The sequence below is a fragment of the Puntigrus tetrazona genome, chromosome 14, assembly GCF_018831695.1.
Source record: "Puntigrus tetrazona isolate hp1 chromosome 14, ASM1883169v1, whole genome shotgun sequence".
Lineage (NCBI taxonomy): Eukaryota > Metazoa > Chordata > Actinopteri > Cypriniformes > Cyprinidae > Puntigrus > Puntigrus tetrazona.
The window spans coordinates 16,323,506-16,345,929 of NC_056712.1; the positions used below are offsets into that span (position 1 = coordinate 16,323,506).

Below are 22,424 nucleotides of genomic sequence, written 5' to 3' on the forward strand. Positions count from 1 at the left end.
GCAGCCTTCACTTTTAGTTGTAGTCAGGACCAAGAACCACCCATGAACACATCTCATTTACTACATTACACAACAGATTTTGTTTTATGCAGTTTTAGCTAAACGTGTGTGTCAAATCACATTCTCAAAATTATATATTTCTACAGAGATATTTTTGCTTGCATTTTTGCTTTCTTGCTGATCCTTCTTTCTAAAAGTTACAGAAAAAAATATGTTTATAGTTATTTCCGTCCTTTTAAATATGTTTTTTATATACATAAAAATCTCACTTATATATGTAAACACAACATATGCTTATACAAATATATTTCTTCTTAACTTTGTTTTAATGTTATTGATGTTGACGCTTTCTAAATTAGATAAAATATACATTTTAACTACATATAAATTACATATGTAATATATATTCTAATTTTCATTATGATAAGATGAAATATAATTTACATTTATCATATCCAAGGCTACCCAGAGTGTGAGTTTTTTTTTATTTGTGGTATCACGGTCAAGGTCATTTTTATTTGTATAGCACCTTCAAAAAACATTAATGCTGACCAAGGTGCCTGACAAAAACACAAAACAATGCTAAAAAGTATATAAAAAATACATTATTTTTAAATGTATGTTTTTGGCAGCAAATTATTAAATGCATTCACGTGATTCATTAGGTAAGGCTAAATGCAATCCTATTACATTTAAAAAGATCACATGCATAGAAGATGTACTGAAAATCTGACTTGCCTCTCAAGTTGACCCACCCACATTACATCTTTTTAATGATACGGTTAAGGTTTAGGGTGGGGTTGTGGGTTAGTCCTGCTTGACAATATAATCTACCTGTGCTGACAGCATATTCTGATAGGCTAACAAGGAGTTACTCACAGCTAAACTAATACATTAGTATTGAATTTGAATAATATGTATGCTTTACATCGTAGCTTTGATTATGACAGTTTAAACTACCGGTAGGTCATCTTGGGTAGGTGGATCAGATTTTCAGAACACTGGCCTTTTTCTTTCAATTACCACATTAATGAAGGAAGCCACCGCAGAGCAACCATTATCTAAAGGTTAAGATGCATCATTTTCATACATTAAGCCATATGATAAGACATTAACAGCTTCACTTGATGCACTCCTTCTGGGTAAAGAGCTTGCAAATTAAAACGTATAATCTCATAGGTTAAATCAGGCAAGGATTTCAAAATAACATTTTAGTACTTTATTGCTACACGAGTTACACATGAAGTGGATGGGGTCAGAGTGTCATTTAGAGTAAACCTGTTAAACGTACTTAAGTAAACACGTCAATAAAGCAAAATATGACATGCACCATACTACACAGAAAACTACAGAATGCTGTAGCATGACAATAATCAACAATCAAGGGTTAGATATTAATCTTTCTATCTATCCAATCTAACAGCTGGCAGTTTATCTCAATAATACTTGAACGTGTTCATAATCTTGAACAATTTCATACTGTAAAAAAAAAAAAAAAAAAAAAAAAAAGTATTTTCTTCAAAGATCACATCAGAACTTTATCCCTCTAATCTGTATGCAGTTCACAACAAATCATTAAAATAATCTTAATGGAAGGGACTTAAAAATGACATGGAAGTGTAAGAAATATTACCTTTCAACCGTGTCGAAAACAATAAATATTTTGTTCTTTATGAAAGCTTTTTTTTCAGTCGCTTTATTACTTATTATACACTAATACCGAGGTTACCTTCACAGTGCTGTTGTCAGTTCCTACAAGTTTTTTGTGTTTTTTCTTAAATCACTAGATTATTTGGAATTGCTTCTGTTGCACCTTTCATGACAGTAAGTAAAAGTTCAGGCAGTTATAAAGTGCCAATAGTACATCAAGCCTAGAGCTCTCCCAGTGGCCCCATCACCCCGTTAACCCTCCTTGCTTGTACACAGCACACAGGTAATCTCTCAGTGGTTGCCTCCCGCGAGGTCGAGCAGTGACCCTGCAGCCTCCTGAGCCTCTGCATCAAGCTGCAGTATCTCAACAGTCTCCAGGTCCAACTCAGTGTCTCCTGGAAGAACCAGGTACTGATACTGCTGATACTGGTAATAGTGTAACTCGATGTAACCGCTGTCTGCCAGTGGATCCTTCTCCGAATCCTCGCCGACAACCTCCGTCAGTTCCACAGGCTCCATGGGGACCAGCTCCTCGTGATCTGGCGTCAAAGAGCACGGCGGGTTCGAAGACAGAGAATCTAGATCTGAGGGACGGCGAAAAAGACAAATTTGTGATGTGTATCATACATAACCACAGTCTATAGTTTGTGTGACAGCCACCCTCAGTGACTCACAGCTGCATATTTTCTTTCATTTACCAAAAAAACAAACAAACCACTAATCCAGTTACTGTACTATCGTATTATCACTATTTAATTAGTACTGTATGGTAAAAAAGATCTTTGCAAATGAGGAGGGAAAACTGTTTTTTTATCCGAGACTTATTTACTTAAGTGTCTCTGTAGTAAAACAGCGTTACACAGAGAAGACGACCATAATGTCAACGTGGCTATAGGTTGCTAGGGTAATGTCCGGCCGTTACCAAGACAACAGCTCACAAACATACCGTGTCTGGAAAAAGTGGATAAAGGCTAGCAAACAAAACGGTGTGTGCAAGAGAAACACCATATCACACACAACCACTTAAAAGTTTGGGCTCATTAGGAATGCATACTGCCACTCAGAGAGGCACGCAAATTGAATAAAAGTGACATTAAAGACATTTATAACGAAATAAAAGTTTTATATATCAAAAAATATGGTTATTTTAAACTTTCTAATCATCAAAGTATCATTAAAGAAAGGCTCATAACAGAAGAACTTTAATACAGATTGTTTCTTGAGTAGCAAATAAGCATATTAGAATGACTTCTGAAGGATCATGTGAACACTAAAGACTGAAGAAATGATGCTGAAAAATGCAGCTTTGCATCTCAGGAATAAATTACATTTTAAAATATACTAAAATAGAAAACAGTTATTTTAAAGTGTAATAATATTTCATAACGTCACTGTTTTTTACTGTATATTTAATCAAATAAACCCAGCTTTGGGGAGCATAAGAGACTTTTGAACAGTCACGTATAACGTGTTTTATGAACCTATATTTGATATTTATTTATAGCTATGCTGTATTTATGCTATCCTGGATGTTTTGGTCTTGTATGTGTATTTTGATTGTTGGTATGGCCAAGGCTGAACACTTAACTAAATGTGACTAGAAATAACTAATTTTACTTTTTGTTAAAACGTATTCATTCCAGTATGTTAAATTTAACTAGAGTTAAATTTAAAAGTTGTGTTCAATTGTGGCTTACCTGAAATTTCCATAGTCTCACCAAAGGTGTTCTGCCCATTATCAGCCGCCTCCAACCTGTTCAGAATGGATATGCATGTGTCAGTATCCCAATGAAAGAGTCACTTGTTCCTCTGACTTTGCACAATAACAAACAAAATTCAATATCGAGCTATAAAAAGGTTAAACTCACAAAACAGGCATGTTCAGCAAGTTGCTGTTGGTACGATGACAATAATGAGTTTTTCTAAGAACTTCCAGAAGAGCCGGACGATATTCCGGACAAACACACCACAACGAGCCCTTTCCGACGGACTGCAAAACAAAGCAGGAATATTTAATTAAACAACTGAGATAATAGAGCGTTCATAAAGTTCTGACTGGAATTCGGACGTACTTGACTCCTGTCTCGATGTATTCGTTGGAAGCTCTTGCTCAAGGAAAGGTTGTGTCGGACAGAGTTCCTCCATCCACCGGGAGCCTCTCTATAATAAGGGAAGTTGTCGACAATCCACTCATAAATAGCTTTCACCGGGAGCCTCTTCTCAGGCGAATCTTCTATTGCCATGAAGATGAGACTGCTAAAAGAGTACGGGGGTTTGGCAGGGGAGGAAGGCAGCTGTTGAACGGGAATAGGATCTAATGTCTGGGGCAGTGTGGCGATTTTGGGCAGTGGCTGTAGGGGTAACAGGTTCCCTCTTTGATGCAGCCAGCTGAGGCAGGTCAGGTCATCCTGGTCAGATACTGTGGAGGGACTGAGGCAATGTGAGCCTCCAGATGCCCGAGGGGTTGATGTGAAGTGAAGATAAGAGGATGGGGTGGTTGGGGAGGAAGGGGGGGACGCAGACAGAACAGTGGCGGGCTGTGGGAGAGAAGGGGATCGAGACAGAGCTTCCGAGTTATTTTGGGGGGAATGCAAAGGAGAATGGGGCGGCAGTGCTTGTGTGTGTTTCTCCATCGGTCTCCCAGCTGCAAGATACAGGTCCACACATTCACCTGTTCAACTGTAGAAACACACAAACAACGTATTATTAGCGAACTGTACCTATACTTAAAAAAAAGAAAGCAAGCTCTGAGGTTTTTTTTAAAATAAGTTTTCATAAAGAAGCAGATAAATAACTTGAACGTATTAAACCCAGGAATGTGGCTATATCATTACTTTTTCAATACTGAGCGCTCAACGAGTAAATGATTGAGCAAGGTAGTCAACCGAGAAATAACATACCATTCAACTGGTGCTAAACAAACACGGGTATGATGGACAGCTTGGCGATAATTAATGCGAAATATGAGAGAAGGGGGATTTTGAACAAATCCGATTGCTCTATCACCTGACAAACGCAGAAAGCTAAGCCACATGGTCTATATACACCTGAGAAAATGGCGCAAGAATATTAAGTTACATTTAGAATAATTACCCAAGCATTCACGCTCGCGCGAAGCCTTTATGTCAAGACAAAAGAGCGATGGAACAGCGAAAAACTTACCTAAACAAGTACGAACGAATTTATAGCATCCGGTATCCGATTCTTTTCTCTTACAAGTTGAAAGTTTCTGTCAAAGTGATAAAATAGCGGCAAAAGAAGCTGTTGTCTCGCACTATCCTGTCCTGTCTGCGCTCTGTCCTTTCCCGCGTTTCCTTGGAAACCAGAAGGACGCTTTGCAGCCGGCGCGCCTCCTGCGACCCCTCCTTAAAGAGACACCCATCAAATTAAACGGGGTTGGCTTTATTTTTTAGCTTAATTCGTACTTCTCCGTTTGCTGAAAAAGCAACTTATTTAAGCGTTTGCGACAGCTGAACACACATGTAATAACGCGCGTATTACACGACGTACTGTTCGTATCATAACATATCAAGCGTCTGACAAGATACAAACAATTCTACACACCTTAAAAGTCTAAATCGTGGGATTTATTTTGCTATAAAGAAGAAAACACTGCTGTTCATGCACAGAAACCAGAAAAAAAAGAAGGACACTTGAGTTGACCATGTGTTCACCAACTGCACATCACACAGGAATCACAGCACAGAGCAGATAAATCGGCATGCCTCTTAAAATGAACAGTCTGGATTTTGTGACACTAAAGCAGCATGGCGAAGACACAAGAGCAGTCAAACTGTTATTATTTTCCCAATTTCTCCATGTGAAAACGGCAGAAGAACACAACTCCGTAAAAACATTAAATTAGATTTCAACAATTGCTCTGCAGATGACAATGCTGATGAAGCCAATAATGAAGATCGGATCACAAATCCTCAGTGAAAAAACACAAACACGGTAAGCCACTTGTCAGTAACAATGGCAAAGTATGAAACCATCCCAGTCCAGCATTGTCATTTTAAAGTTCCTTCATGGTATAAATACTGTAGGTCATCTGACCAAATGAGCGGTGAGCCAGTAAATGATGATCGGCTGAAAGGCAGCTGACGCCAGGGTTATGTACAGACGAAACTGGGGCTTGGCACTCGCTCCTGCACCCATCGAGTCTGCTGAGAATGAAGACAGGATCTTCATTTTTAGGGAACGAACCTGAAAAAAAGATATTTTAAAGAAATTAATTGGAGAAACGTACTAAAAACAAATGTATTTAAAAAAAAAATGCATTTCTAAGGAAAACTTACAATAAAAAACATGAGGGCACAAGAAGACCAAGCAAGAGCAACAAAGTAGCCATCACTGCCAAAGAGAAGTCCACACAACACTGTGAAAATCATCCTGAAAAAAAAAAGAAAAGAAAAACATTAAATGCTATGTAAAACACATGATCCAGTTAAAGACATATAAAAAACATTATAATATCCAGTCAAAACATACCCCACATATTTGTATCCACTGTAAGCAACAAGGTCAAATGTTGAGAGGTCTGTGTGAACTGTGAGCAAGTAGAGACTGAGCAACATGACAAGAACTTCAATGATGATCCAAACCAGAGCTGTGCTTGCACACAAACCCAAAACCTCTGGACTGAACCTGAACATACAGAGAAAACGTAAAAAAATATTTATCATGACATAAAACACTGTCAAATAGATTACTTTAATGTGGCATTGACAAAGTTACCAATGCCCTTTTAGTAGGCTCACATGATGGTTACTCAATTTTATAGATTAGTTTACTAATAGATTATTTGATTAAAATGTATTTTTCTATGAATCTCTAAGGATGATTCTATCACTCACCGTTTCTGGATTCCTAAAGCCATTCCAGCTAGTAAAATGTAAGTGATAAACGCCATTGCTAGATAAAAACAAAAAAGTGTGATGATGAAATCATAACTGCATAAAATGTAACAACTTTATGAATTCACAGATACATTGTTTCTGACTTTAATGTAAGGCAAATGCACTGCATGCATGGTACTGTTGCTCATACTTAATGTGCAGTCTTGCATTAAATCCTAGGATACAAGGCAGCAATACAGTTACCTTAAAATGAGCAGTTATTTTCAGGTAGCTAGGGTAAACATGTTTATAAAAATCTTTCTTAACTGATTCTTTCTTAGTTTCTTAACTGATAATCTTCCATGACTTGAAAGGCTAAACTAAAAGAGAAAGCTGGCTGTAGGAGAAGAAAACTTTACTGAAAAAGTCCAAAATGGCCCAAACCTGACCATGAATTCGCATTCACATAATGCTTGCTTAATGTTTCTTTTGGGAAATTAATTAAGTGTCTAAAACTAGGTATTTAATAATGTCCTAAGTATAGATCAGGATTTTGTCTGGTTGCTCAGAATGAATAATAAATATTAATTACTGGGTATGTAGAGATCTGGAGCATTGACATCATGGCGGGGCGTAAGGGGAGTGTCTCTGTGGTAACGTACTTCCCAGTCCTGATGATATCACAGCATGCATTAAAAATACAAAACATAATGGTATACAAAAAAATTCTTACACCATATTTAATGCATATTAAATATTTAGGGTTAAAAAAAAATCCAGTAAAGAGGCAATTGTAATTAAAATAAGAAAATAACATTGAAAATCATTAATCTCTTTGATTCCGAAATTAATATTTTTACCTGGTGTGTGTACGGGAACAGGAGAAGCAACAGTTTCTTCATAACATATTTGGTATCAACTGCAAAGAAATACTTCAGCTTGTTCACTGACATGAATCGGTTAATCTGTAAGAGATCACAAGGTGGGAGAAAAATAAAATCAATTACGCATTTAACAACGATTACTTAACATTTATCAGAAGCCAGATGCAATGCATGATTGACATCTATATTTGGGTTAGCCCTTTCCACTTCATTGACATAACATACGCCCCGTGATGCCTTAAGTTAAACGTCTCACCTCTTTATTCACAATATCTTTGCCTTGATTGGCAAGTGATGAACCATACATCATGGCAGCACTGGCCATTGGATCAGCAAAGAGGTTGCCCACTGCAGGTTCTTGACCTCCTGCTGACGCATCAGCCATATTATATCCTGAACTATAGTAGTTCTGGTTGTTCATGGGTGGGGTCCCAGAACTTGTGTCATCAAAAAGAAGGGGACCCCCAGTGGGTGGAGATGCCCTGGCTCTGGGTTTTGCTGCATGGGGGGGAAAAAGAATTCTTGCATAAAATATACACCTACTTATGCATCAAAACGCTAAGATCGTAACACATTTTTCAATTTCCTTCTTCAACTATGACCTGTGATGTTAACTAATTAAACGTGATGTGGCAAAGAGTTAAAGAGTTCACTCTGCACGTCACCAAAGCAAGATATCTAATTAGGTCTAATTACTTTACAATCTGCATTGTACTTTGGTGCCAGACCGATCGTGATGTAATCAATTTAGGCTTTGCTGATTTTAAAGTACAGTATGTTTTTGTCCACGTATCTCCAAAAGCAACAATGTTTTGCCAAGTTCTTTCATACGTACTTGCCCGGTATCCATGCTGCTGGAAATCCATCTTCTTTGCTGTTTTGAATTCAAAAAAACAAACTGATTAGCTTCAAATCTGCAATCCAACCGATTAAAGTCTGCCACTAGTGTGTTGCATCTGATGTCAGCATCAGACTAACCTTTCTAATAATACACTAGCTTGCTATGTAGCTAATCTAGAAGATGCCTAACAAAACATGTCTTAATAGCTTGAATGCGGTAACAGAATTATTAAAAAAACACTTATGTTGACGCGGATACAGACGATCGGGAGTCACCTACAATTTAAATTTGAAATATTGTTTTCTAAATAAGTTCTCGTGTTAGCTTATACTCACAGGTACGCCTTCACCCTTACGCCCGCCTCGCCTTGCTTCTCATTGGCTGATGAGAAATGTGCCTGCGTGGCAGAGATGAAAAATATCACGATTTCATTGGTTAAAATGATGGCTACGTACGCTGAAGTTCTTACATTTTGATTGGCTGTACGCGAGGCACTAAAAAAAAGAAAGTGGCGCTCAGCAAGTTACTAAGCAACCGAATGGAAAATACGTCGTAAAACAGCGGCGAGTTTCAGTTAATTTATTTCACAAGTTTCACACGGTTTATTTCTGCGATTTTGTTTTAAATTCTACAGTTTTTATCAGTTTTGAAAGACGTTCAGCTCTCTATTAATTTACTTCATGGAAATACCGCATGCTGTAATGTTTAGTTTGTATAAATAAAAAAATGTATGAATAATATATAAAAATATAAACATTAAATGTAATGGCACACCGGTCAAATTGACTATTAGGACATCTGGCCTGCAGACTATCCTTGAATCTACAGGGTTTTTACTGTACATATACATTACTATTACAGTACATTATAGCAGTACTTTGCTGACACAATAAATACTCTGAAGCTGTAGTCAATTACTTCTTACCTGTCTTGTTATACTATAGGAGCTTCTAGACTAAGAAACTGCAATGATAAATAAGGATATGACCAATTATGTAATGCATCTTGGCGGAGGTTTCCATTGTGTGTTAATTCTGTTGTTTAGTTTTCTAACTTTTCTGTGCTTTCATCTACTGTAAGATCACTTTACAGTAGCATAATGAAAGTAAAAGTTTATCGCTGAACTTTACTGTGTCTGCCCCCCTTTCTGCTGCATACTGTAACTGTGACTTGCAAAATGTTTCTTGTTTCCAGAAAGGGGATTTTTGCAAAAGTGTTTTGAATTGATCTTACTAGTGTTTTCTCAAGGCAGGAAAACTGTCTGTGTATTTGACAAGTTTGTATGTCATCTGAGCCCAAAGTTTGAGTGTGACGAAAGAGAATGTGTTTAAGTTTGAAAACATTTAAAGTTACCCGGAATTGTGAGGTTTGCACAAGTTGGTGTGTAGTTTTGAGATGGTGTTTATATAGTTGTGAGAAAATTGTGAATTGTTTAATGAATTGTGTGTTAGAAATTGGGGAAAAACTGTAAAATTTACATCTAAATTTAAATGTAATTCCAGGTGTTTGTGTGTGTGTGTGTGTGTGTGTATTTCTCACTTTATTTATTTGTTAAGTTTTTAAATATTCAATGAGCCATACCTTTTAATATATATATGACTCACTTTTTTGTACAATCATGAATTTGAGACACCTCTGTGTATTTGTGGTAATCAGCCAAACGCTTCACTAGTTACATTTCTTATAATGTATGGCTTTCATTTCTTAAGCTGATGCATAATTATCACGTCACAGTTAAAGTCCATTACCAAAATCACTTAAATGAAAGCATTCGTATAATCCTAATACACGACAATTAAGTGTGTGAGAAATAATAAGCTTATTATCTCAAAATACTATAAATTATCTGGTGTAGTGATGGGATACTATTTGTGTGATAAATGAAAGAATAGCCGCGTATTTGGTTGGGGAGTGCCATTAATTTTTGAAGTGTCCAGAACATCAACACACGTAAATTGTTTGCATCAGTACCAAGCCTTGAGTAACAGCACATCCTATCTGGGTAAGATGCACCTTGCCTGCATGTCGAGGCATGTTGCGGCAAGTTGCAAAAGGGGAGTGTCATCAGGGCATTCCATTCTGCTTAGGTCATAATTCACATAATGAGGCACTAACACTCTGGTTACAACCAGATCTTGCCAGATTTTTCCTCAAAGATAGAATGGGACAGATATCATTTAGATATGACATCCAGTTCATTCTTGTGGTTTCGTTTTTACACACATTGTTTCCTATGGCACAGACAGATCATTGCTGTTCTGAAGGCTGTTGTACTGAACAGTTAAAAATGAGTCATAATGAATTTGAAAAGGACAGACCTTGAATAACGGTGACAAACAGACTGCGTTTGACCATTAATAAACACATATATTAAAAAAGTAACAAAAAATAAAATTGAGGTTATTGTTTATGTGTTATTAATATGGGGAATACCCACAAGATCAACATATTTTATTTAAAAAATGCACTTTTACAATTAAGAATGATGTTTAAAGAAAAAAAAAATCTACCAAATGTAATAAAGAATGACCATATATTAATTTTTGTAATAATTTTTGGTGTAGTTGGTGATGTTTTTGTTCAGAATTTCAAAATGATTTACCCAGTTATATTGAGCATTTCGCATAACACACTGTGTGTTTTTGGACAATAGTGTGAACACTGTAACAGGAAACTGGGCATGATAGAGCGACTTAGCCAAAAAGCACAAGTTTGCTTTAAGCAACATCTGCTCAGCGATTGTAAATTATTTGCGTTCAAAACACACCAGATTGCAGGTCTACAGTGAGCTACCCAACAGTTTGCGGTTTTCCAAACAAAAAGGAAAGCGCACGAATGAAGATTTCACTGCCAGACACCATTTAGCTGAATCACTTCGCTTTTTACCGCGGTAGGGATGATTCAGCGGAATGGTGAAAAGCAGTGAAAATTGTTTCATGAGCCTTCATTCATTCATGGCTTTCATTCACAGCGTGGTGCTTTAATGTGGTCTCTCCACTGGAACGTGCCGAAACCTCAGTGTATACACGACTTCGCCTGTGAAGACCGGCCGCACGTGTTTACTCATCGGAAGAGTACGTGAACCGGTTCGCGTGTCCAATTAAACGTAGACCACACGTTGCTCACCAAGTGTTAGCATGACAGAAACGGCACATGTCTGTAGGATCTGTATTTAGCGACTTCACAAGAAACGGCAAAATAAATAGCGAAAGCTTTTGTACAAAGTTTCGATATAGAGTTGTTATTATATTGAGTGAGCCTTCCACTAGACTAGCTAAAACAGAAGGAGTTCCCGGAAAAGCCCATACATGGTCATATACGTAACAGGCCATGTGACCGTACGTCTTTCCAAAGACTGGAAGCACCATTTCCAGTAATATGGGAGGGGCGAAAACTGTACAGTTCTTTATCACTTATTTATATTCTGGGGAACCACCAGTCAAGAACCACAAGTAGAATTGTTTCACACATATCATAAAACGTTTTTCGTGCATTTTCCTACCTCTGTCAGGATTATGACATTTTAAACGCCGACAGGCACCGCTAAACTCCCCCGTGAGTATCGTGTTGGATTCTACCGCTTTCCCGCAATAAGGTGGATTTTTAACCTGCTTTTGAATTTCGCGAGAACTGTCAGTGATATAAGTAGGAGGAATCTTTTTGGGAAAGCAGACCCAGAAAAGTAAGCAGAGTTCACGGAGTTAGTCAACAGTTTCCTGTGGATTACCAAAGAGTCAACGGCATACATGTACAACTACGGTAACCTGGGCAGAGGAATCGACCGTACCTTTCCAGATAACAGCTCTGGATCAGGCTCGAGCTCTGCGACTATCTCTACAACCGCTGTCACAACTCAACAACAACAACAGGTAAGCGTCTCTATCTCATAGCCCATCTATTAAAGTAGTTCTTTATACTTCTAAAAATTGTGTATGAACGGTAGTAAATGACAGTTACAGTATCATTTTCTATATTGTTCATTTACGGCAAAAAAGTAACACTTTAATTATTATTATTTTGCGTTTCTTTCTTTTTTTTTAAACATTTATTTTAGTGTTTTACTTTTTTAATTATGAAATTTAACATATCATTATGCTTTAATGCACAAAATATAATTTAAAAAATGGCTGTAATTCATATATCTTTAAAATAATACATTATTTATATACAGTCTTAATCTAACTCTGTGGACCCTAGAGTCCATGTTAAGGATTAATGACCAAATAAATACAGCCAAAACCGAGACTAGGGCAGATGGTAATACATTAGTAATAATAATAGTAGGAAAAGGTTTAATGATTCAGGTTGGTGTTTCAATCTGGGTGTTTCTGTAAATGCAACAACAATGGGTTTTTGAGTCATAATGAGATTTAATAAAGTCTCCTCCCTAAATATCTAATGCCTTGGTAACTCATGATATATTGTCGGTTTCTTGTACTTTGAAGCAGAAATATTCCGTGGCAGGATCAAGTCAGTTTGTGCCCAGTCTGAATGCCATAACTTCGAACCAGGACCTTCAATGGATGCTTCAGCCCTCCATTCTAAGCACCCCGGGACCATCCAGGCCACTTCGACCTTCCTACCCACTGCCTCCAAGAATCCCATCTATGAATCCTCAACTATCCCAATCGCATTTGTCCCGGCCGGGCGTTATTAGAGCAGCTACGGCTGTTGGCAGCTCAACGAGAAGCAGAAATGATGAATATGTAAGTCCAATTTAATAGTTGTCAGTCCGTCTAAGTGGTGAGGCCGTGATGAATCATGACGGGAGACTGTGACAGCATGGTTTGTCACTATGCTCACCTGTCATCCTGTCCACTTCTGAAATCAAAACCGGCCGTTCGTGTATATCTAAAGATTAGGGTGCACGACCCAAAATGTGTAATATCCTGTTGTCCTTTGTGCGAGAATATGTTTAGAGAGAATATCATTTGGGCTTATTTAAAAGTTTGAACTGTGTAACTCTAATTGTGTATGTTAAAAAAGACATGTAACGATCTTATAGTGTGCTACTTACAAGACAGCATCAAGCCCAGATGAAACCCAGAGATGCTCATTCAATATTAACTCATGAAATCCTGCCTGACTCATGCATCCAAGTCTTGAGTATGGCGAGAGTGAAATAATGAGACAGGAAATGGGATGTCATGTGATTCACTGGAGTAAAATATTATGACTCATACTTGAGTCACTAGGGTGTTTGCAGGTGATTCATCAATATAAGGTCAGGAAACTGCATATGGTGCCCACAAGAGAAAGAGAGCGTGAAATTAATTAAGGGAATATAAACGCATTCATAATGGAGTAATTACAAAGATGAAAATTGCAACATTGCCTCTAAATATTCGGTGAATTTGAAATGAAATCTCATCCTCTAGATGGCAGTAATTTCACATGTTTTTCAACTATAAAAATTTAATACCAATTAGGTTCCGATGGCGTTAAATAAGAAAGAGGTTTTTCAAATTCGAATGATTTTATTTGATCATTTATACTTTTAATTTCATTTATTACTATTATTATTATTTTTACTTTTTAATATTTTATTAAAAGTGCGTACAGTGTCAAACTACTGCATGAATTTTGTATTATATTATATAATATTATATATTGCTTTCTCATTCCAGCTGTCCCCTGAGGAACTTGAGAGGCGTAGAATTAGAAGGGAACGTAACAAAATGGCTGCGGCTAAGTGCAGAAATCGTCGACGCGAACTGACTGACACGCTTCAAAATGTAAGTTCATTTTACTTATTTTCTAAGTTTCCTTTCAATCAAAATGCCTTTGCATTATTGGGCCCGAATTGAGCATTTGAACTCTTTCCTTACGCAGGAAACCGACCAGCTAGAGGATGAAAAATCACGTCTGCAGAAGGAGATAGCCGAGCTTCAGAAGGCAAAAGACAAGCTGGAGTTGGTCCTCGAAGCCCATAGACCCATCTGCAAAGTCCAGGACTCGGATTCCGACTCTGACTCCAACACTAAGCTCCCGTCGCTGAGTGGAATCAAGATTGAGCCAGAGGACCCTGATCTTCCTGGACCTTCCAGAAAATCAAAGAGTCACGCCAAGCTTAGTAAACCCAAGCCTAAAATCACCATCCCACCTGCACCTTCAGCCTCCACTGTCAGCGTACCTCTGGAATCAGAGTCTCTTCATACTCCCATCCTCATCTCCACTCCATCTCTGACCCCCTTCACTGCCAGCCTGGTTTTCAGCTACCCTTCTTCTTCGCTGGATACCAGCTCTGTGACGTCCTCCCAAGCTCTCAATCTCTCTTGCTCTCACGCTACCAGCCAGTCATCTCATCAGCAGCCTCCTCAGGCGTGTGGCGTCGCTCATCGTCGCAGCAGCAGCAGCGGAGACCAGTCAGATCACTCTCTCAATTCACCAACCATCCTCACCCTTTAATTTCTCACCTGTTGTGCGGTAAAACATGTTTATGACTTCCACAAGTGTCCTTACTACTACGTACCAGCATATATGTTATGCATTTACCCGTGGATTCTGTTTACCTTTTATTAATTATCAAGCAACTTGAAAGCATTATGAGAGTACAGAAGCACAAGTTAAAGGTGACGCGTGTAACGTTTTTTGACGTTAAAACACATTTTCCTATCCCAGCATAGTAAGGAGACCCAACTATGCCATTCGTAGGCACGAATCAATAACAGATAGAGTACGTTTTTAAGAAAAGGCATTTTTGTTATTTTATTCGGTGACGCCAGTGGAGTAGAAATGACACACTTCACCTTTTAAGCAGGTGTAGTGCAAAATGAAATGTATGATCATCCTTATTATGAAGTAGACTGAAATCTTTACAGCACATAAGTATGTAACACTGAAAAGAAAACTGACTGACTTTTAAGCCATAATGTTTGACTGTAGTGGCATTAACCTTAGTATTACTGCTTTTAAGTATTTTACTTAAACTACATATTTAGCGTATTGGTGACGGTACTGTAGCAGTTAAAAATCTGGCCGGCTAGCACACGGTTAAGAGGTTGCTTTGGAAATGAAAACACAGTATAGATCTATCACTATTATGCCTTTCAAGAAGGGATGTCAGATGCTTCGGGAAAGCTGGTTTTAAAGAGCATCTATTACATTATTTATTATTATGTTACAATTTTAGAATTAAGGTGTCAACTGAAATTGAATTATAATTTTTTTTATCGGTTTTACTGTCTTGCTATGCACACGTTTGTGAATTTACACATTCTATGGTCCTGTTATTATTTTATGTGTTTAATCTTGGTTTAAAATATACACCATTATAATAACAGTGTATGCTGAATAAGCTAGTTTTAAAGAAACTGAAGGGATGCATCCTGCCTGGTTCTTCACATGCAATGTCTGCAACACTAAAAAAAGTGCACTTCAACGACAGTTCACGGTTACACTGGTTACAAAAATTATATTTTAACTTCACAAAACACTTCAACTGTTACTATACAGGATGTATGCTCTACAAGTTCACAGGCCAGTAGAAGTAATATATATATTTTATGCTGTATTGAGTACACTACTATTGCTTGACCACATATAGAGTATTTATTTTTGAAAAAAAAAAAAATCTTTTTTACTGATATGATTTCCCTTAATAAGGAGAAATGTTGCATGCTATTTAACATCTAATTAACAATTACTGAAAATATGTGCTGCTATTTGGAATACAAAACCATGTTATGACCCTGAGCTGTTTTGTAATATACTAGAGTGCCTTAAAATGATGACATCTATTGATTTTTTTTATACTGAATGAAAAGTATCAGATGAAGTTGATATATTGCCCCCCTTATAGCTGTAATTGTATTGCAGGGGGTACATAGATAATATGGCAATGAGGTAATTGTTTAGAAAGTTATATTATAAAAAGCAAATCTCTCGCAGCACACAGTCGCACAAGGAGGAGGGAAATGAGAGGTTGAGCGCAGTTTCCTTCTAGGATTTCCTGATGACAGAAATGTTCAATGAGTCATTTGCCTCTGAACTAAACAAGTTGTTAAACACCTTTGTTTAAGAGTGTTGATCTTTAACTGTTGTACCGAAAAAATTAAACAAATAAAGTTCTGCTCAGGATAAACTTTTTTTTATGTGTCTGTTTATGGTGAGAGATTAAAAGATTCTTAAGCGCTTCATAGTTACTGCGGTCACAAAGAGGCGTAAAATACCTGGAAAACAACGACAAACAGCCTCGAGAAACAAAAGTAATAAGTAAGTTAAAAGAAGCCAAGACATCTTGAATATACAGAAAACAAATGAAATAAAGACAGTGCCCCTATTTCCTCCACACTGTGCCCTCTGTTATCGCTCTGAGTCACTTAGCGTAGACATGAGAACATATGATTGAGATAATGAAGAGAGAGTTTGTACTAAATGAACTGGCGAGCACATGTTTTGCTGAAAGGACCTCTGTATGCCAGGCACAGTGAAAGTATTACTGTTCTGGCTGTGTAAACAGCGTGCCAAAAATAAACCAGTGAAACATCAATAAATTAGGGCCTGAGCTACAGCATGACTAAGACCTCATTAAGACATGACTGGGAAATTTTCATCCATGTTCTTTAGAAGTCCTTTCTGAGGGGAAATCTACACTTTAACCCTGTAAAGCCTGAAATGAATCAGAAAACAGTTTTCTTTCTAATAGAACAGTTTATATTGACCATTTAGAAAAACATTTAAGCATCATCAGCTACCAAAAATATGTTTTCAACATTTTTTTCCCCCCTCATTCTCATTAAGTTCTAAGAAACATTTTTCTAATGTTCTCTGAATGTTTGCTAAGCCAAACGAACACTTTCCTTACAAATATCATGGGTAAATTTCACTTTATTATTTTGCAAGCATTAGTTTTGAATGTTCTTTGAAGATTCTAAAAACAGTACGATTTAAAAAGACATTTGGCAATAGTTCAACTAAAGGAGATATGTGAAACATGTTCAACTGGTGCTCACATTCAAAGAGGGAAAAAACACGCAATTTTAAAATTAATGATATTTATATGTCCATGATGTGAAATTCTGAAAGCTTGTAATGTAAATCAGTGAGATTGTTTTAAAAGTTTACCTGGCATCTTAACATATAACTATCTCCCATCTTAGTTAGATAATAAATGCTTAGTTTTATCATCAAAACAATGTTCTGCAGTCAAATACAATCATGATTGAGAGATGCACAAGCGTTCCTTAAAAAGCCATTAAACATTTTACAGCAGAAAGACCTGAAGAGAGGTATGCTGTTAGATATATATATATATATATATATATATATATATATATATATATATATATATATATATCCACACACAAGTATGAAAGTATGAAGGGAAAAAAGACAAGGACAGGACGTGGTGTGTCAGTCAAGTGTATTTAAAGCTATCTCACTCACAATGAGCATAGCCTGAAACAAAGTAAATGCTAACCAATCAGAGAGCTGGGTCTTGTAGCTATAAAACTGCAGTCATTGAAATAATACTGATCATATATTTGGATTTAAAACATGTACAACGGAACAATCCTATGTAGGAGGGTCTTGTAGTATGCAGCAAATACAACAAAAATGACTATATTAATAACAATATCTAGCACAATAATTTTAAAACTACATGTCAATGTTTTCCCCTCCGAACATCAGTGTCAATTCAGTGTGCATTAATTAAAGTCATGTCAAAGCAACAACTGAACACAAAAAGCTTTGTACAGTACAGCTGTGTAGTTAAAGTGGGGTTAATGCAAAAGATAGTTCATTTTGGATTCAGTGCAGAGCACAGCAACATAGTTTAGTGGAGCACACGTCACTACATCTAGTGAATTATACTGTCCAGTTCAAAATAAACATGAAACAAAAAACTATCTCCTATTGTAGAAAAGTGGTCTAGTAACGTGCATTTCCAGTGAATCTTCTTGGGCCTCCGTGATATAGCCATATTACGTCAAAAAAACTGATCAATGGAGGCTTCGCTTTCCCACAATCCTTTGATACTACCATTTCCTCTCCGTTGCTGAAAATGATTCAGTGCTTTTTGTAAATGATCTTAAACAGATCACTACATATTATATGGCTCTAATCAGTAAAAATGTGAATCTCTAAAGATTCAAGATTCATTGCAGCCCTGTCATAGTGCATCGTAGGAGAAACATCAGCCCGTGAACGGATCAGTGCACAGTAAAACCTGGTATAAGTTAGCAATATGGTTAGTCTCTCCCAATGTTGTTTAAAATGTCGATCCCAAAACTAAATTTTTTTGTTCTACAACCCTTATAGGAGATGATAGGAAACATTCTTGCAACACTTGGAAAATCATACAATTCAAATAATGCTACTAATACAATAAATAGGCCTGTTGGGAAATCAGAAGCTTTTGAACATCGTGGAAAGTTCAAGCTTGCAATAGACCAATTTTGGACCAACTGGTCACCTTGGTCAAAATAGTTTTCGACTAGCTTAGACCAGGTATAAACCAGTCGTCATCTTCCAAAAAATAAACCTACCATCTTAATAGAAACATAAATCAAAGTTGATTTATTCACGTTCATTGCAAACCTGTATGACTTTCTTCTGAAGGACACAAAAGAAGATATTCAGAAAAATGCCATAGTGTTTTTGTCCATATACAAGTGACCCCCTCCCTTTTATTTTAGCCATGTAGCTGAACAACTTAGTTAATCCATAGTTAACATTTCTATAATTTAACAGCTAACCCGCATGATGTTACGGGTTCCCTAACATGCAGGTAAACCATTAAAATATATGACCCTGGGCCTCAAAACCAGTTGCACGGGTATATTTGTAGCAATAGGCAAAAATGCATTCAACACAATTTCTTTTGCATTCCACAGCAGAAAGTCACGAAGGTTTGGAACGACATCAGGGGGAGTAACTTAAGAAGAAACTTTCATTTCTGCGTGAACTGTGCCTTTAAGCTGGATTTCCTTTAAAGCTTAAAAATAATTCTGATTTGCCTGGCACCCAATAATTTCACTCAAGTGTTAAAGGTCTGCCAACTATAAAATGTTAATCAATGAAATATAGAGAAACTGTATTTATGGCATCAAAAGGCCATGAGTAAACTAGCCTACTTTAGAAGTCTTGGTCTATTTCCACCGAAATAGCTGAGATGTCATTGTCAGAAAATGTAAACTACTTTAGTAGACATAAAAAGTCTCAGCATCGAGAGAGAAGGGTAAAGTAATATGGCTCTGCTCCTCTCCTTCAGTCATCAGGTGAACACACCAAGTGCAGCTGGTCTGGACTGCCAACGCTCCCGGTGCTGGAGCTCCCGTCGCCCACGTCCCGGGCCACCATGCACGGTATATTGAGATCCGTGGAGCCGCCCGGGCTGGAATCACTTCTGCTCACGCACTCTTCCTCGAGCACCAAACAAAGTTCCTTCAGATCCAGGTTCTCCTTCACCAGGCCGTCCTGCATCCTCTCCAGGTCGGCGAGCTTCTTGAGGTATCCTCCGAGGTCCTCGCGCATCACTTTAGCAGCGTGATGGCCGAACAGTTGCCACTCACGGGCCAGCTTCTTCACCTTCAGGCGGTCGTCGTCCAGAAAGCAGCACAGATCCCGAAGTTCCTGGTTCTCCTCCTGCAGCCTCTGGTTGATGACTTTGAGTTCCCTGATTTCAAGCAGATGTCCCTGCAGTTGTTTATTGACCTCCTTGATTAATCGACCGCGCTGTATGAGAGCGGACATCTTTTCCGATTCTTCTCTGCGGAGTCGACTCACCAGCTCTTCCTTGGAACAAGCCAGCAAGTCTTCATCGGACATCTTTGACAGCTCCCGGTTCAGTATTTCACTGTCGCTCCCCATATTGTACACAAATTCACCGTCAATCGCTACTACAGCGGTTAAACCATAAAACAGCTCTTTCGAGGCACATGAGATGTCTGTCAGTGTAAATGGATCGCGACATTCCTCATCCACGCACGAAGAAAACGCTCCATTTCCTCTTCGCTCTGCTATTTATAACCCTATAATAAAGGGGAAACACACGATTCATATACGCTAATTGCTTTTTTGCAGCCTCCAACGATTAAAACATATTAAAAAAAGCCTGATTGTGACACACCAAACGGGCCTACCTCTCTCCCCGGTGCTTTAAATTGTAATTGGCAGCATTTATTTCTCCGTATTTGGCTTCTGGGAATCGCCGAAGCACAATCGCTTTCGTCCCCGCTCCTCGGGTTGGGATGAGAGGTCAACACGGAGGTTTAAAATAATCCCCGTGGAGCATCTCTTCTCTTCTGTATTATCAGGGATCACAATGTCCGCCCGCATCCGTCTCTCTCCGCCCCGAAACGCTTTTTTTTCCCCCAGCGAACGACCACGGAGCTATTTAGCGTCTAAACAGGCAAAAATAATAATAATAATAAAAAATACATCCAATCGCTCGCGTGCGCACGAACGTAAAAATAAATAAATAAAAGCGAAATGTAGGACAGGCTGGTTATGCTGGTGCTGCGCGCGATTGGTCGGTTTTTACAAAGAAACAATGTCGGATAATCCGAATTAACGACGCTGAAATGTATGGCGGCTGCCTTCGCGGTGATTCCTGAGGAATTCGTTGATGTTCCTTGAGATTACAGTGTTTCCTTTGGCGGTGGTGGTGGTGGTTGGGGAGGCAGTGATGTCTTCCCCCATCTCCTGCTCTCCTCCCCTCCCTTCTTCACCCCCTCCCCTCTTCCCTTACCGTAAAAATCTGCACTGTATCCTGGACAGTGAGAGTTCCCCTTCTCCCACAGCTGTTCCTAAGCCTAAAGCTCACAGCACTGCTGCAACCCGCCGAAGACGCACAGCGAAGGACATCAACACGGGTTTACAGAGAAACATATCTTTAGATGAGGTCCAGATGAGACACTGGACACGCACAAAACTAACGGAAAAGGGTGACAAAGGCTTTTTCTCTGCTTTAAGCCGGGGTATTTAGCCACATCCTTCCGCCCCGCTCTCCGGCACAATTGCTAGCACGAGGACATAACAATGTGGGGTGTTAACCAGGGCCTGGGGTGAAAGGGGGGGTTGCGAGAATGGAAACAGGCCACAGTTTCGGATAAACGAGAGGGAGGGGTGTGCAACGGCATGCAGGACAATAGGGGAGAGGTGCAAAATAATAAGGCAGCGTTGAAAACACACTTGTGGCCTTCGGTGGATTTAGTGAGAGTTAATTGCAATTTGAACTGTTAAAGTTACGTTTGCCGCAGGGGACTGAACATTCGACATTATTGTAATAAAATGCATTCTAATAATCTGGTAATGAAGGCACGGTTATACACATGAGACACATTATACACAGAGAATGTCTTTTTCAGTCTAATCTTGGAAATGTAAGAGATTACTTAATTGTAAACACCTGATAGCGTCACGACTAAGTCTTTAAACGAATCTTAGGCTTTTACTGTTTTTTAACATCTCCCTGTTCTATAGCTCACTGTTTTAGACGATGTTTGAAACTTTGTATTGTTAACAACTGCTGTGTTTCTCATTTGTAAGTCTCTTGGGTAAAAGTGTCCGCTAAATGAATGAACATGATATTTTTCAAGATTTGTAGTCCGCAGAGGCTCTCTCCAGCAAACAAATCATCAAATGCATAACACCTAAAACATTAAATACGATCGTGTCAGGTAAGTCCACTTACAATTTGCCTCCTTTTGATTAAAATGTAGTATTAAACATTTTACATTTCATCAACTTATAAAATCTTACATTAAATCTGACATTTTCCTGCACGTGATCCGTGTACAATCTAATTAAAACCAATAAGCAAATGAATCGATAAAAAGAAATATAAAGTGATTCGTGTGAAAGTGAGCAGGTTAGTTAATTTGACACTTCCCACCCAGATGGTTTCGTATGCTAGGGCAGGGACGTTTCCTCCTAGTAAATAGCTCAAGGACAAAGTACTAATAGGGCAGGATTGTGATGCCATTAACTTCTCAGTTTCTAGGTTAACTCTACTTGGAATTAAACATGTGACAACCTGCTTTCACAAAGAGGTTACAGACATCACAATGGATTCTTTTATTAAAAGCATTCCTTTTATATTTGTATCACAATCAACAACTTTTAACACTATATTCGGCGATCCAAAATCTCACTTTACAGCTGACATAACTATTGACTTAACTATGCCTTTTTTTTCATTGGAAAGTATCAAAGTCACAAACAGCACTATTTAACCAGGCCTATAAGACGTAAGTTTAGTTAATG

At 38.1% G+C, this 22,424-nt stretch overlaps 4 protein-coding genes across 6 annotated transcripts; 1 reads left to right on the forward strand and 3 right to left on the reverse strand.

Annotated features, from left to right (window-relative positions):
* Positions 1-1,204: 1,204 nt before the first annotated feature.
* si:ch211-145o7.3 (forkhead box protein N2) lies at positions 1,205-5,079 on the reverse strand. The gene is made up of 5 exons (XM_043257943.1): positions 4,813-5,079; positions 3,723-4,329; positions 3,519-3,640; positions 3,348-3,403; positions 1,205-2,234 (listed from the first exon to the last, which is right to left on the reverse strand). The coding sequence occupies exons 2-5, from the start codon at positions 4,281-4,283 to the stop codon at positions 1,942-1,944; spliced, it is 1,032 nt and encodes a 343-aa protein (XP_043113878.1). The 5' UTR covers positions 4,284-4,329; positions 4,813-5,079; the 3' UTR covers positions 1,205-1,941.
* A 136-nt stretch (positions 5,080-5,215) lies between these two features.
* yif1a (Yip1 interacting factor homolog A (S. cerevisiae)) lies at positions 5,216-8,668 on the reverse strand. Of its 2 annotated transcripts, none has more exons than XM_043257944.1 (9): positions 8,549-8,668; positions 8,208-8,246; positions 7,629-7,870; positions 7,349-7,453; positions 7,081-7,159; positions 6,507-6,564; positions 6,142-6,297; positions 5,949-6,042; positions 5,216-5,856 (listed from the first exon to the last, which is right to left on the reverse strand). In XM_043257944.1, exons 2-9 carry the CDS (start codon positions 8,236-8,238, stop codon positions 5,698-5,700), a joined length of 924 nt encoding a protein of 307 aa, XP_043113879.1. In that variant the 5' UTR covers positions 8,239-8,246; positions 8,549-8,668; the 3' UTR covers positions 5,216-5,697. The 2 variants fall into 2 exon arrangements, with proteins under 2 accessions (XP_043113879.1, XP_043113880.1); XM_043257945.1 differs by lacking the exon at positions 8,549-8,668 and adding an exon at positions 8,351-8,526.
* A 2,981-nt stretch (positions 8,669-11,649) lies between these two features.
* Positions 11,650-16,296, forward strand: fosl1a (FOS like 1, AP-1 transcription factor subunit a). 2 transcript variants are annotated; one of them, XM_043257061.1, is made up of 4 exons: positions 11,650-12,082; positions 12,662-12,919; positions 13,841-13,948; positions 14,046-16,296. In XM_043257061.1, the coding sequence occupies exons 1-4, from the start codon at positions 11,960-11,962 to the stop codon at positions 14,619-14,621; spliced, it is 1,065 nt and encodes a 354-aa protein (XP_043112996.1). In that variant the 5' UTR covers positions 11,650-11,959; the 3' UTR covers positions 14,622-16,296. The 2 variants fall into 2 exon arrangements, with proteins under 2 accessions (XP_043112996.1, XP_043112995.1); XM_043257060.1 differs by having other exon boundaries at positions 11,651-12,082; positions 12,659-12,919.
* A 1,264-nt stretch (positions 16,297-17,560) lies between these two features.
* ccdc85b (coiled-coil domain containing 85B) lies at positions 17,561-21,137 on the reverse strand. The gene is made up of 2 exons (XM_043257062.1): positions 20,300-21,137; positions 17,561-20,188 (listed from the first exon to the last, which is right to left on the reverse strand). Exon 2 carries the CDS (start codon positions 20,025-20,027, stop codon positions 19,425-19,427), a length of 603 nt encoding a protein of 200 aa, XP_043112997.1. The 5' UTR covers positions 20,028-20,188; positions 20,300-21,137; the 3' UTR covers positions 17,561-19,424.
* Between the last annotated feature and the right edge of the window lie 1,287 nt (positions 21,138-22,424).

Coding starts and splice junctions, on each gene's coding strand:
- ccdc85b (XM_043257062.1), bottom strand. CDS start 20,027: ATGGGGAGCGACAGTGAAATACTGAACCGGGAGCTGTCAAAGATGTCC.
- fosl1a (XM_043257060.1), top strand. CDS start 11,960: ATGTACAACTACGGTAACCTGGGCAGAGGAATCGACCGTACCTTTCCA. Junction 12,083..12,658: donor CAACTCAACAACAACAACAG/GTAAGCGTCTCT, acceptor TGTACTTTGAAG/CAGAAATATTCCGTGGCAGG. Junction 12,920..13,840: donor GAAGCAGAAATGATGAATAT/GTAAGTCCAATT, acceptor TTCTCATTCCAG/CTGTCCCCTGAGGAACTTGA.
- yif1a (XM_043257944.1), bottom strand. CDS start 8,238: ATGGATTTCCAGCAGCATGGATACCGGGCAA. Junction 7,454..7,628: donor AAGATATTGTGAATAAAGAG/GTGAGACGTTTA, acceptor GATCTCTTACAG/ATTAACCGATTCATGTCAGT. Junction 6,298..6,506: donor GCTTTAGGAATCCAGAAACG/GTGAGTGATAGA, acceptor CTGTATGTTCAG/GTTCAGTCCAGAGGTTTTGG.
- si:ch211-145o7.3 (XM_043257943.1), bottom strand. CDS start 4,283: ATGGAGAAACACACACAAGCACTGCCGCCCCATTCTCCTTTGCATTCC. Junction 3,641..3,722: donor TACATCGAGACAGGAGTCAA/GTACGTCCGAAT, acceptor TTTGTTTTGCAG/TCCGTCGGAAAGGGCTCGTT. Junction 3,404..3,518: donor TTGCTGAACATGCCTGTTTT/GTGAGTTTAACC, acceptor CATTCTGAACAG/GTTGGAGGCGGCTGATAATG.